We start from the raw sequence: 13,206 nt of genomic DNA, 5'->3' as shown, positions 1-13,206 counted from the left end.
TCACTACCCTTTCAAACATTCACTCCAACAGCCATTCATCCTAGTTCCCATCTTCCTCTACATCCTCTGAAATTTTAATCTCAAATGCACTATTTCTCCAACTAAAACTCTGAGATCTCCAACCACCTTAATTCTTCAGCCTCATTGAGACTTGAGCCTCTTGTGACTTTCCATATTCTCTCAATCTAATCGGCCACTTTCATACTCATTCCTTCTCTATTTGGCCTGAACCACAAGCCCTCTTTTACTCAGACTCTCAACCTCCTTGCTCCCAAGTCCACCCATTATCCCTGTTCCACAAAACTGCAACCCATTACCATTCCAGGTGCCTCTTCTCCAGCTCAATCATCCAAGCAGCTGAGTACTGCTGGAAAAAGGAAATCACTACCTGCAGATTGAAGCCATTACAAACACACAACCTCCCAGTGCAACCATCCTCCATGCTGCTCAAAAAGTCCATGTGTGGAGCACAGACTAGGCACTCAGTAAATGTCAAATGAGTATTTGTGGATGGGTCCCCAGTAAGCTGTCACCCATCTTTCACAGCACCTATTTCAAACATTCACTACTAGGGGGAAGGTAGAGCTCAGTGGTAGTGTGTGCTTAGCATGCATGAGGTCCTGGGTTCAATCCTCAGTACCTCCATTAAAAATAAACAAACCTAATTGCCTCCCTGCCCAAAACAAACAAAAAACCTTCATACTTTCTCAGGTCACCTCCTTCTGTTTCCCCTTTTAGCAAATCAATCACCTCACTTTCTATTTCAGGACAAAACAAAGAGTTCAATACATGGGAACTCTCTCAATCTCTTGAATCCCCAACCTATCAGTGTCCATCCTTGATTCTTCCTGTTCACCCAGATAGCCATTCATCCTACAGATATTTGAGTGCCCAGTATATGCAAGGCACTGTGCTCTCCTTGGCCCTGGAAATAGTGTATTGGTGGGTAGAGAGGGGGCAGAAACATAAAAGGACAACCTGAGCAAAGAGGACATAGCACACTTTTGAAGATCTGAAAGCTAGCAGGTGTGGCTGGTCCAGGCAAGGAGTGTTTGAAACTGTGCTGGCTTTGGTGGGCCAATGTAAGGATTTAGTTTTTACCAAAACACATGGAAGGGGTTTAAGTAGGATGATGACATGATCAAATGCATTGTTTAAAAAGATTACTCCTTTTATTAAAGCTGTGGTTACCAATGTCTGTTAGTTTATTCTCGTGCTTTCCAGTAGGCTAAAAATATTTCAAATAAAATAAGCCCCAATGCAAACCTAGAGTCAGAACCTTTGGGGGCAGAATCTGGAAGTTTGTCTGCTTAGAAAGTTTCCAGGTAGATTGTGAAGAACAGCTAAGTCTGAGAACCACTGTTTTAGAACGTTACAAAAATCAAATTAGCATTATTTACCATTAAATCTATTTTCCTGTTTATATCTTGCATCTAGTATGTGTCTAAAAAAATGGGATTTGAAAACAACTTTATAAACCCCCTACTTATCATAAAACATCCTCATTATCCTGCCTCTTCTGTGTTACCACCAGTACCACCTTTCTGGTCAAAACACCAGAGGACCAAAGACGTTTCTATTTAATGGTTGAGATTGTGTTCTCTCCACCTAAACTATCATCCATCTTAACACATTGGCTAGTGGTGAAAGAGCTAGTTAAGCTGTATAGGGTGAACCCACAATTTTTCAAGTTACTGAAGATCTATAGTGTCATGTAATTTCAAAAATTGTTCTATCACGTTTTTTGTTGTGTTTCATTTTTTAATGGAGGTGCTGGGGATGGAATCCAGGACCTGGGGCATGGTAAGCATGTGCTCTGCCACTGAACTATACCCACCCCTCTATTAGGTTTTTAGTGTATATCTTCTTTTCCTTTTAAAGATGTGCCCTTCCTCACCTCACACCTGTCAGAATGCTATCATCAAAAACAACAGAAATAATAAATGTTGGCAAGGATGTGGAGAAAAGGGAACACTTGTACACTGCTGGTAGGAATGTAAATTGGTGTAGCCACTGTGGAAAACAGTATGGAGGTTTCTCAAAAAACTAAAAATAGAACTAATATATGATACAGCAATACCACTCCTGGTTTATATCTGAAAAAAACACTAATTCAAAAAAATACATGCAGCTCGACACTCATAGCAGCATTATTTACAATTCCCAAGACATGGAAGCAACCTAAGTGTCCATCAACAGACAAATGGATAAAGAAGATGTGGTGTGTATACATACACACACACACACACACACACACACACACAAAATGGAATACTACTCAGTCATTAGAAAGTACAACATTTTGCCATTTGCATGAAGACATAATGCTAAGTGAAATTAACCAGACAAAGACAAATGTTGTATATCTCATAGATGTGGAATCTTAAAAATACAGCAAACTAGTAAATATAACAAAAAAGAAGCAGACTCAGAGATACAGAGAACAAATTAGTGGTTACCAGTGGGGAAAGCGGCAGAGGGACAATGCAGGGGTGGGAAACTGGGAGGTACAAACTATTGGGTGTAAGACAAGCTCAAGGACATACTGTACAACACAGGCAATACAGCCAACAGTTTGTAATGACTGTAAATGGAAAGTAATCCTTAAAAACTGTATAAAAAATGTGCCCTTCCTAATTAAAATTTTTTTTCCTTTTTTTAAATTGAAGTATAGTCAGTTTCCAATGCTGTGTCAATTTCTGGTGTACAGCATAATGTTTCAGTAATACATATACACACATACATTCCTTTTCATATTCTTTTTCATTATAGGTTACCACAAGCTATTGAATATAGTTCCCTGTGCTATACAGTATGAAGTTGCTTATCTGTTTTACATATAGTAGTTAGTATCTGCAAGTCTCGAACTCCTAACTTATCCCTTCCCATGCCCTTTCCCGGGACCCAGTAATCATAAGTTTGTTTTCTATGTCTGTGAGTCTGTTTCTGTTTTGTAAGTAAGTTTGTGTCTTTTTTTTCGATTTCACATATAAGTGATATCATATGGTATTTTTCTTTCTCTTTCTGGCTTACTTCACTTAGAATGACAATCTCAAGGTCCATCAATGTTGCAGCAAATGTAATAATTTTATTCTTTTTATGGTTGAGTAGTATTCCATTGTATACAAACACAACTTCCTTATCCAGTCATCTGTCAGTGGACATTTAGGTTGTTTCCATGCCTTGGCTATTGTATATTGTGCTGCTATGAACATTAAAGTGCATGTATCTTTTTGAATTAGAGTTCCCTCTGGATATATGCCCAGGAGTGGGATTGCTGGATCATAATGTAAGTCTATTTTTAGTTTTTTGAGGAATCTCCATACTGTTTTCCAAAATAGCTGCACCAAACTACATTCCTACCAACAGTGTATTTTATGTTGACTAATATTAGAATACCTAATCCTTAAGAACATACAAGTCACATGAGAGGAGACAGGCATTTGTCACAGAAAATCCACACACATGATGTATAAATCACCTATGCCTAGTTAAGATTATGTTCAACCTAGTCAACATTATTTATGATTAAAAAGCAGAGATAATATGGAAAATGAAGGACAGTCCTCCAACCTATATTTCTGCCAAAGGTCTTCATCTTTTCTCCTTGTACTACTTCTCTATAAAGCAGACAAAAAATGCTAGAAAGTCAGATGATGCCATAACCACTTCTACTTGGCAAACTGCCAAAGAGATGGCTCTAGCTAAAGGAGAGGAAGAGAGAAAAAATCAGATAAACCACATCTTCGAAATCAACCTCTGTGGAAGTGATGAAAGACATAAAAAGGCATCTGTGATGTGGCCCTCCCTGAGTCTTATAACCAAACACTTTAAACAGAAATGTATTCTTTCTTGCTCTCCATCTCTTCATGCCTAGTGATCCTTTACGGATGTAAAATGAGGAAATACCAACTACTTCATGTGTCGGGAAAAGTAAAGGAAATTTAACACTCATATACCACTTACTGTACCTGGCCTATTCTGTTTTATAAATTATCAACACATCGAATCCTCCCAAGAGCACTAAGAGGTAGGTATTATTATTCTCATTTTATAGATGAAGGAACTGAGGCACAGCAAGATAAGTAAACTTGCTGTAGGTTACCAGCAAGTACCTGGCAAAACCTAGATTCAAATCTTAAGTAGGCTGGTCTGAATCCATACTCTAACACACACTGTGGTTCATGCAGTACCTGCTCTGTGGAGGCTTCCCGGAATGGTTGCTAACATCCTCATCACCAGTGTTGTTTCTATCATACAACCCATTTCCACTCTTCCAAGAAGCTTTTCCCAAACAGCAAACATCACTTACTGCATTGCCCATAGAGTTCACCTAAGCCTCACCCCTCTGATCTCCAGCAGCTCTTCTACACCGATCCACTGCCTGTATGCCCACGCAAGCCCCCGTCTCCAGCGTAAAGTTCACTTATGCCTTCACCCTTCTGACTTCCCGCGGCTTTTCCACTCTGATCCACCGCTTAAACGCCCATGCAAGCCCCCGTCTCCAGCACAGTATGTGCCTACGGGCATTTACGGATCCACTGAGCGAGGCTGGGCCTGGCCGGGCTGGTTCTCTCCCAGCACAGAGGAGACTGTCGATAAACATCTGGGGTATGTATAACACAGGAAATACAGCCAATATTTTATAACTATAAATGGAGTATTACCTTAAAAATTGTAAAACTATGTTGTACACCTGAAACATTTAATACTGTACATCAACTACAACTCCATTTTTAAAAATCTAAAAAACCCCCAAACACCTTGGGAGAATTATATATCAGAGAAAAACCCAGCCCTCCATTCCAAGACCTGTCAGCAGCAAACAGGGTGACTGGCGCAAACGCGGCCGCAGAATGGAGAAATTTCAACGGAGGCTTCAGCTGCATTTCAATTGAGAATTTCAATTGCGTCTCTTCAATTGGTGAGACTGGGGCAGGTGACTCGGCATAAATTCCTTAACATGTACTTGAAATTCATTTCAAAAAACTTTAAAGTAACTGTTCCAAGTCACACAGCAACTCAATAGCCTCTGTTCTCTCTACCAAACCGCAAGAGAAGCTAGAGACCGAACCACTCTGCGGGGGCAGTAACTGCCTCCTACTATCTACCTCTACCTGGCCTGCTACAGCTGCAGCTTCAGCCTTTCCCCTGGTTCTGCGTCCTCACCGGTGAATCCCGGAAAATATCCCCGCCCACGCTAAACGGGGAACTCAAGGCTAAGCAAGGGAGATATCCTGAGGGGCCGCACGCGGTTTTAGGGTCAGGGATAGGGACTGTAAAGTGCTCATTGCCTTTTGGTTCCGGGACAAGAATCGGGTCCCAAAGATCCTGAGTCACCAACCGACGCCTCGGGCCGGAAGCCACTCACTGCGCGGGCGTCCGCCTGGCGCCGGAGGACGGCATTTCCCGTGAGCCCGCGGGCGCGCGAGGACTACGACTCCCAGCATGCTCCGTGGCCGCCGGAATTAACCCTTGAGGGCCCGCGGCCGCCCTGCGCCCCGCCTCCGCCCCTTACCTGGACCCCGCGGGGTGAGTTTTGGGGAGCTGGGGAGGGACTCTTTCTTTTATTTAAGGCTCAAGGGTGTGTGTGTGTGTGTGTGTGTGTGTGTGTGTGTGTGTGTGTGTGTGTGTGTGTGTGTGTGTGATGTACACCCGGCTGGAGGAATTATTCTGATTTTCCTAAAATGAGACAATTTGCCGTCATGAGATTCAGACGCTTTTTGGGGGTGGGAGATCCAGCGTCAACTCTTTGAACCCTAGGGCCTAAGTGGAATCACTACTATCTTCCTCCGATTGCTACCTAAATCATCTCCTTCTTTACCCCCACCAAAAGAAAAAAGCCAGCAACCCCTCCCCTCTTCTACACGCCCCCGACTTTGACCCTTCTCCAGCGCTCTAAGCAAGGTGTGTAACCTGGCTACCGAGTCAGGGTTTTATTTTCCCTCTGGTTGGGGGTGAGTACTCATGGAGCCCAGAGGACCTCCCACAACCTTTTGGATTACAGATTTTAGAAATTAGGTCATTTGCCTCTCAGAGCCTGCCCTTCCCCCCAGGTGCCACCACGGAGTCTCTACAGGTTCAGCAGACAGCCTACCTTTGTCTGACTTGAATGACCGTACGCTTGTGGACAAGAATTTCTTCCTTGAGAGTATGGGTGGTGGGTGTTAAAATTGGTCCTTGCCCCCATCCCTACTCCTAAAACAACACTAGGCACAGGAGACAATGCGCGGTGTGTGTCACACTCTTCTATTACTATTCTTTCTCTATATTGTGCACAGTTCCAGTTCTGGGCTGGGAGGGAGGGGGTCAGAGACTTTAAGCATTGAGTATCATTAGGCTGTGGGATCAACTACCCTTGCTCTATTCATCCATGGTCAGTGGAGAGGAAGGACTGCTTTTTTTTCCCCCCATCTTTCACTGCTCCCAGACCCCACTTTAACAATCCCAGTTCACAAGACCCCCATTCTTGCCTCAACCTTCAAGTGTCTAAAGCTGCTAGGAAAAAGGGCTGTTCTGAATCAGGGGGTTGAGGGCCTGGAATACCTGGATCTCCTTCTTTGCCTCACCCCTAGTCAGCATTTGTCACTGGCAAGCATCCTCTCCACACTCTGGAGGTTAACTCCTCCATTCTGGGCTGTCGCTAGCTTCCTCCCCCTGCCCCCAAAGGGGCCATTGTTCTGGTCAGCTTTTGGGGCGGGGTGATCCAAAGGGAGAAGACCTTGGGGCAGGAGTCCTGAACCATAGGAGCCCAGGGGAGTGAGGACAGGCCGGCATATCTTTCCTCTATCTCACCCTCCCAACCGCCAACTGGCTCCCTGCCCCTGCCCCCGCCCCTTGACATCCCAGACTCCCTGGCTATTTAAACAGAGATGGGTGCCCCCATCGGCACACTGTCCTTTGGCTACCGGACATCATGCCTCCCAAGAAGGATGTTCCCGTGAAGAAACCAGCGGGGCCCCCAATCTCCAAGCCCCCTGCCAAGCCAGCAGCAGGGGCCCCTCCAGCCAAGCCCAAGGCTGAGCCAGCACCAGAGCCAGCGCCAGCACTAGTGCCACTTGTACCTCAACCCCCTCCGAAAGTCCAGGAGCCCCCCATTGATCTCTCCAAAGTGGTGGTGAGTCTCTGGGAAGTGAGAAAAGAGTTTGGAGGGGGTGGTACAAGGGTGGGATACAGTCTAGGAGATTAGGGGTCATCCAGAAGGTAGGGAATCAGTAAGCACTGGATGGTGTTGGGGCTTCCCCTTAGTCCTCCATTTGGAACAATCCAGGTTTATGACTGTGCTATTGTGTTTGTTGCTCCCTTCCTCTAACCTATAACACGTGTGTACACACACACACACACACACACACACACACACACACACACACACACATTCTCACTGACCCTCTTGCTGGAGGCAGGGACTGTGTGATGGGGAACATCTGGGTTCTGAGGACAGTTTCAAGGTGAAGGGAGGGAGCTGTGTCTGTGCCTGGCTGACTGTTCACTGCAAAAGTCCACAGCTCTGAACCCCAGGAGGGAAGGCTGAAGAGGACAGACTTGTTAGACAATCACAGCTGGGGGCCAGGGGTAAATTTAGCCTTTGTTCAGCCCCCAGTTATGTGAGGGATGCAGGGCTCAGGGCAGTAGAGGGAGTGGAACAGGTGGCATGGGATTAACCCTGTTCCCAGGAAACCCTCCCCCCAATAATTCCTCCTCTTGGGATTCTCCCAAGGTCTGGAGCTGGGAATGGGACTGAGGTGTCTGGGCTCCTGGCCTGGTCCCTTTGGGCCCCTCCCCAGAAGTGGCTGCCAGTTGGTGGGGAGGAGTGCTGGGGAGGGATGGAATGAGCCCTGTCATCCTTCCTCACCTGCTCTTTTCTTCCACAGATCGAGTTTAACAAGGACCAGCTGGAGGGTGAGGAGAAGCTGGTCCCCTGAGCCCACTATCCAGTCCCAAGCCCCTGGTCAGATCCTCTTTCTCTTCCCCTAACTCTGGTCCCGACCTTGAAACCTCCTACACTAGTGTTCTTTGTGTTCCCTGCTCTACCCAGCTCAAGCACACAGTTTCTGAATCTCCTTTCTTCTGATGCTAATGGGAACTCCTTGTCAACACTGACCCTTCCTTATACTTCAGAGTTCAAGGAAGCCTTCGAGCTGTATGACCGAGTGGGAGATGGCAAGATCCAGTTCAGCCAGTGTGGGGACGTGATGAGGGCCCTGGGCCATAATCCCACCAACGCCGAGGTGCTCAGGGTCATGGGGAACCCCAAGAGTGATGGTAATGGACCCCCTGGAACAATGCAGGTTTTCAGTTTGGTGGTAGAACTGAGGAATGTCGGTAAGGTAACAAAGGATGTTGAAGTGGGTCCCAGGACTTCAACAACTGTCAAACCCAGGGGCAGAAGTACATCCTGAACGTTGAACGGATAAAACCGTTTGTGGTGGGGATGAGAGCTGAGTTCTAGGTGATACCACGGTGACCTCTCCCTTACCTCTTTAATCTCCAGAGCTGAAGTCCCGGCGTGTGGACTTTGAGACTTTCCTGCCGATGCTCCAGGCGGTGGCCAAGAACCGGGATAAAGGCTCATACCAGGACTACCTGGAGGGGCTTCGGGTGTTTGACAAAGAGGGGAACGGCAAAGTCATGGGAGCAGAGCTCAGACATGTCCTCACCACCCTGGGTGAGGCAGGGACCAAATTGTGGGGTGGAGAGGAGGAGGTGAACCAAAAAAAGGTTAGCCAAGTAGGCAGAGTCAGGGAGTGATTATTGTCCTGTAGGTCATGGGTAGGAGACTGAGAAGGTCAGAACTTTGGGGGCCAAATCTGAAGGTCTTCCTCCTGTAGAGGCTAAAGTGAGGGGGATGCAGATGCCTCCCCAGAGGGCAGAGGAAACGGGATGAGGTGGGAGACCTGAATTTCTGTTTGGGAATAGATGGTTATACTCTATGATATGGTATGTCTCTTAACCCTCTGGAGGTCAGTTTTCTTGTCTGTCAAAGTTTTCACCAGATGTAATTGAGGTGAAATGGAAAGCAAGATTCAGGGACACATTGAAGGCATGACCATTACAAAGAGAGGATTCTCTTGGGGGACTGTTGCTATGGGCAAGTCTCCAGGGTGGGAAAAAAGGAGATACCACCCAGAAGACTGAGGCCTGGGTTGGTGAAAGAGGGAAGGCTGGGGCTAAAACGCTGTGTCTGGGGCTCAGGAGAGAGGATGACTGAAGATGAGGTGGAGACAGTTCTGGCAGGACATGAGGACATCAATGGCTGCATCAACTATGAAGGTGAGAGACCAGAGGAGCAGAAGAGACAGGAGAGGAAGGGAGGCAGGAGGCTCGCGTGTGTGGGTGGGGACACCCTGGGGCCTGGTTATCTAAAATCAGATGGATTATCATCAGGCCATCTTGCCTCCTCTCTCTGCAGCCTTCCTGAAGCACATCCTAAGCGTCTGAGCATTACAGGTAGGGCCATCCCACTCCGCCTTGAAAGGCAAGCCTCCTTCCTTTTCTTCCGCCAGGGTAGAAAAGCCGAGAAGTACGTTTTCACGTCCTGCTGCTCGCAAACGCCAGGGTTTGGCAAAGTTCCTCTTTTTCCACAGGTGCAGTGGGTCGAGCACTGCCCGCCCCGGCCCCCAAAGGCGAAAGCACGTTCCTGCCACTAGGAGGCCACCTTTTGTTGAAAATAAAGAGATGGTTCCTCCCTGGCCTCCGACTCTTGCTTTCTTCAGAGGTGGGGGAGGGAAGGGAAGGGAAGGGAGGACTCTCTTCTCCCCAATCTAACATCCTGGGATCTCCCTGCTGCTCGGAGGAGCAGATTGCTTACGCCCCACTCCACCCTCTTCTGAGGATTCTGTGCCCCAGGTAGGGCTCTTCTGGAGAAATGAAGAACAGCGGGCCCCGCCCACCTCATTACTAATGTAGGAATACTATCTGCATAAGCCAGGGCCAAGATTCCTATTGGCTGGGTCCGCTGGGGATGACGTCATTGAGACGTACTAAGACTAGGGTTGGGCCAGGAACCGGAGCCATTACAGCAGGAAAAGGTCCCGCAGAGCTGAGCAGTCAAGATGGTGGGGCCCGGGCCCGGGAGGATGAGCGGGATTTGGGGCGAGAGGCGGGAAGCCGGGTGTAGGGGGTGAGGGGAAGGTAGAGGGTAGCGGGCAAAGGAACCTGAAGGCCTCGAAGGTTGGAGGTGGGGTTGTAAAGTCGGGCATCCTGTCCTGCTGGGAAGTGAGACCCAAGCATGGAACAGGAGTTTGTGGTTCAGAGTTCGTGGGACTGGGATAGAAGCTTGGGGGATTGGAGTTAAGATGCTGACCGCTCCCCTCTTCTCTGAGCAGTGTGACTTCACCGAGGACCAGACCGCAGGTAGGTAATCTCCGACCCACTGAGGTCATGCTTAGGGAGAGGGACACTGCCTCTAGCACCTACCCCCCAACCTGTCATCCCTTCAGCACCCCTAGGGGAGTAATTCGTGGATTCCCTTCTCCCTCCTTCTGGTTCCTCCATTTTCTTTTCTCACTCTTTCTTCCTCCCTCCCCTTCTACTCTAGATCTGAGCCCCAAGCACTGGGTGAGTTTTAGGTGGTGTGGGCATGTGAAACAACTTGGTCACCTAATGCCTGCTGTGTGTGAGGTTTGGGGGCGGTGTATTAAGCTGCCTGTGCTCCCCTGTTCCTTCATCAGCTACTTCTGCCTCTCCTCTCCTCCTGTGATAATTTCCTCCTCCCACAGCTTGGAATTGTGACGGTTGTAAAAAGCAGCGACCTGTTATTTTGTGAAAAGGGGATTTTGCTGAGGGTACTTCTTTGTAGCTGTACCCTCTGAAAGAGGGCTGTGCCCTCTCCTTCTGACCAGAGGGGTGAGAAGCGGCAGGCTGGGATGACCCCAGTCCCAGGCTGCTGCTCCCACTTCCTTATAAGGACAGGGCCCAGACAGGGCGGTGGCAAATTCCTGCCCTGAGCAGTGTAGTGAGGAGGCTGGGCAGGCTTGCTGAGGGTGGAGGGGGTATGTGAACGGATGTTGCCACTCTGCCAAAGTGGGGAGGAAGGCTGTTTCTTTATGTGGGATATCTGAGTTGGGAGTAAGAGACACTGGATCCCTCTTAGAGGACTTGGGTGTACAGTGGTATAAATATCTGGTTTCCTCAGCATGATCCTGGTTGAATGTGCAGTAGGAACTGCCTGGGAGGGTTTGGGTTAACCCTTGCATGCCCAGTGCTGACGTTTATCTGAATCCTCAGAGTTCAAGGAGGCCTTCCAGCTGTTTGACCGAACAGGGGATGGCAAGATCCTCTACAGCCAGTGTGGGGACGTGATGAGGGCCCTGGGCCAGAACCCCACCAACGCCGAGGTGCTAAAAGTCCTGGGGAACCCCAAGAGTGATGGTGAGGGTCATTAAGTACAACTCCTCAGTGTGGGAAGTGGGCCCACAGTCTTCAGCTAAGAGCTTCCCTTCATCTTCCTAGGCCCTGAACTCAAGCGGGTCTTATCTAGACTAACAAATCCCACAGACTTCTCCTGCCTTGAGTGCGAGCCCCATAATCCCCAGTCCTGAGAACGCGTGTGACTTTGCTTCCACCTCCTTTTCGGCAGAGATGAACGTGAAGGTGCTGGACTTTGAGCACTTCCTACCCATGCTGCAGACTGTGGCCAAGAACAAGGACCAGGGCACCTATGAGGACTATGTCGAAGGCCTTCGGGTGTTTGACAAGGAAGGGAACGGCACCGTGATGGGTGCTGAAATTCGGCACGTTCTCGTTACTCTGGGTAAAGCTCTGCCCTTGCTCTTTGAGCCGAGATGCCACCTGATACACCTCATCTGTTACCTGATTCCAGCGTGGTCACTCTTTCTTCCCCTCTGCAGGTGAGAAGATGACAGAGGAAGAAGTAGAGATGCTGGTGGCAGGACATGAGGACAGCAATGGTTGTATCAACTATGAAGGTGAGGGACGAAGTGGGGCTCTCATGGAGGAAGCAGCCACACAGGGCAGGTCAAGCACAGCTTTTGAGGCTTTCCCTGTCCCTGGACTTGGGCTCCAGAAAGTGCCAGGAGGCAAGGGGCAGGGCCCAGCCCAGCCTAGGGGTGGGAGGCCAGGGGGGTGTGACAAGAAAAGAAGGGGTCATGTGGCATGAAGGGTGGGGAAGGGATGGGAAGTAAATGGATGGCTGTTCCCTCAACGCCTGATCCCTTCACCCCATGTCTGTGTCTTGTCTTCACCATTAATGTCTCTTCCTTCCTGCAGCATTTGTGAGGCATATCCTGTCGGGGTGACGGGCCCATGGGGCGGGTACGGCTCCTCCCAGCCCCCCCTTCTCTAGTTGACCTCCCCAGTGTTTTTCTTCCTGGCCTTTGCTCTCTAGCCCCTGCCCTCCCCCTACTCCCATCTGACTTTCTCCTGGCATGCTTCTGCATGGAGCTGACTGGGGAGGGGAGGGGTTCCTCAAAGAGGAAGACAGCCTGGGGGTGTGGTACCTCCTCTCCTAGAATGGGCTCTGAGGTTGGCTTATAGGGCACTGGTGTCTGGGAACTCACACCAGCTTGTCCCCTCTTGCTTTAGGGTGATCCTCTGGCCCGGGAGCAGGGGCAGTTTTGGCTTAGAGGGGTGGGTTGTGTGCCCCATTGTGCTGCTGTAGCTGCAGTCTCTTCCCTTCCTTCTGCTGGGCAGCTTGGAGGTACCCTAACCCCAAACTCTGTCTTCTCCTCCACCAGTGGCTGACAGTAGCTGTAGGTGTAGCTGGAACTCCTTCTGCCTCTGCTGTGTTCTTGCTGCTCAGGGTGGGGTGGGGAACTAACAGCTGGCGGGAGGGGAGCTGGGGGCCGAGGGAACCGGTCAGACTCAAGGTGGCTCCTCTGCAGACTGACCCCCCAGGTTGGTTGCTGTGGGCACGTTCCTTCTTAGGCTGCCTTCGTGGTCTTGTGGTCTCCTAGCCCCTGGCGGACCCCTCCCCTCGGCCCTGCTCGCCGGTTCACCCCTCTCTCCTTTCCACAGAGCTCGTCCGCATGGTGCTGAATGGCTGAGGACATTCCCCGTGTGCCCGGAGACTGTGCCTTCCCCTGTGGGAGGCTGTGTATGTGGCCCCGAAGGCTTCCTAGGTTCCCTTGTCATCACAGTATTTTTCCCAACTTGTCTCTTTTGGATGATGTTTGCCATCAGCAGTCACCAAATAAACTCTGTGCCCTACGTGCGGGTCTCCTTTCCTTCCTGAGCCAGTGAAGGCGA

General features: G+C 49.1%; 2 protein-coding genes across 3 annotated transcripts; both read left to right on the top strand.

The window, feature by feature from the left end:
• Positions 1–5,403: 5,403 nt before the first annotated feature.
• MYL6B (myosin light chain 6B) lies at positions 5,404–9,691 on the top strand. The gene is made up of 8 exons (XM_010976874.3): positions 5,404–5,532; positions 6,871–7,117; positions 7,872–7,899; positions 8,119–8,262; positions 8,492–8,665; positions 9,193–9,270; positions 9,410–9,447; positions 9,585–9,691. The coding sequence occupies exons 2-7, from the start codon at positions 6,917–6,919 to the stop codon at positions 9,436–9,438; spliced, it is 654 nt and encodes a 217-aa protein (XP_010975176.1). The 5' UTR covers positions 5,404–5,532; positions 6,871–6,916; the 3' UTR covers positions 9,439–9,447; positions 9,585–9,691.
• A 230-nt stretch (positions 9,692–9,921) lies between these two features.
• On the top strand, positions 9,922–13,167 carry MYL6 (myosin light chain 6). 2 transcript variants are annotated; one of them, XM_010976876.3, is made up of 7 exons: positions 9,922–10,055; positions 10,326–10,353; positions 11,227–11,370; positions 11,579–11,752; positions 11,850–11,927; positions 12,229–12,273; positions 12,976–13,167. In XM_010976876.3, exons 1-6 carry the CDS (start codon positions 10,053–10,055, stop codon positions 12,255–12,257), a joined length of 456 nt encoding a protein of 151 aa, XP_010975178.1. In that variant the 5' UTR covers positions 9,922–10,052; the 3' UTR covers positions 12,258–12,273; positions 12,976–13,167. The 2 variants fall into 2 exon arrangements, with proteins under 2 accessions (XP_010975178.1, XP_010975177.1); XM_010976875.3 differs by lacking the exon at positions 12,229–12,273.
• Positions 13,168–13,206: the final 39 nt, after the last annotated feature.

The sequence above is a fragment of the Camelus dromedarius genome, chromosome 11 (assembly GCF_036321535.1).
Source record: "Camelus dromedarius isolate mCamDro1 chromosome 11, mCamDro1.pat, whole genome shotgun sequence".
NCBI lineage: Eukaryota > Metazoa > Chordata > Mammalia > Artiodactyla > Camelidae > Camelus > Camelus dromedarius.
Note: the sequence above shows the minus strand (reverse complement) of the source record. Positions and strands in the feature narration are given on the sequence as shown.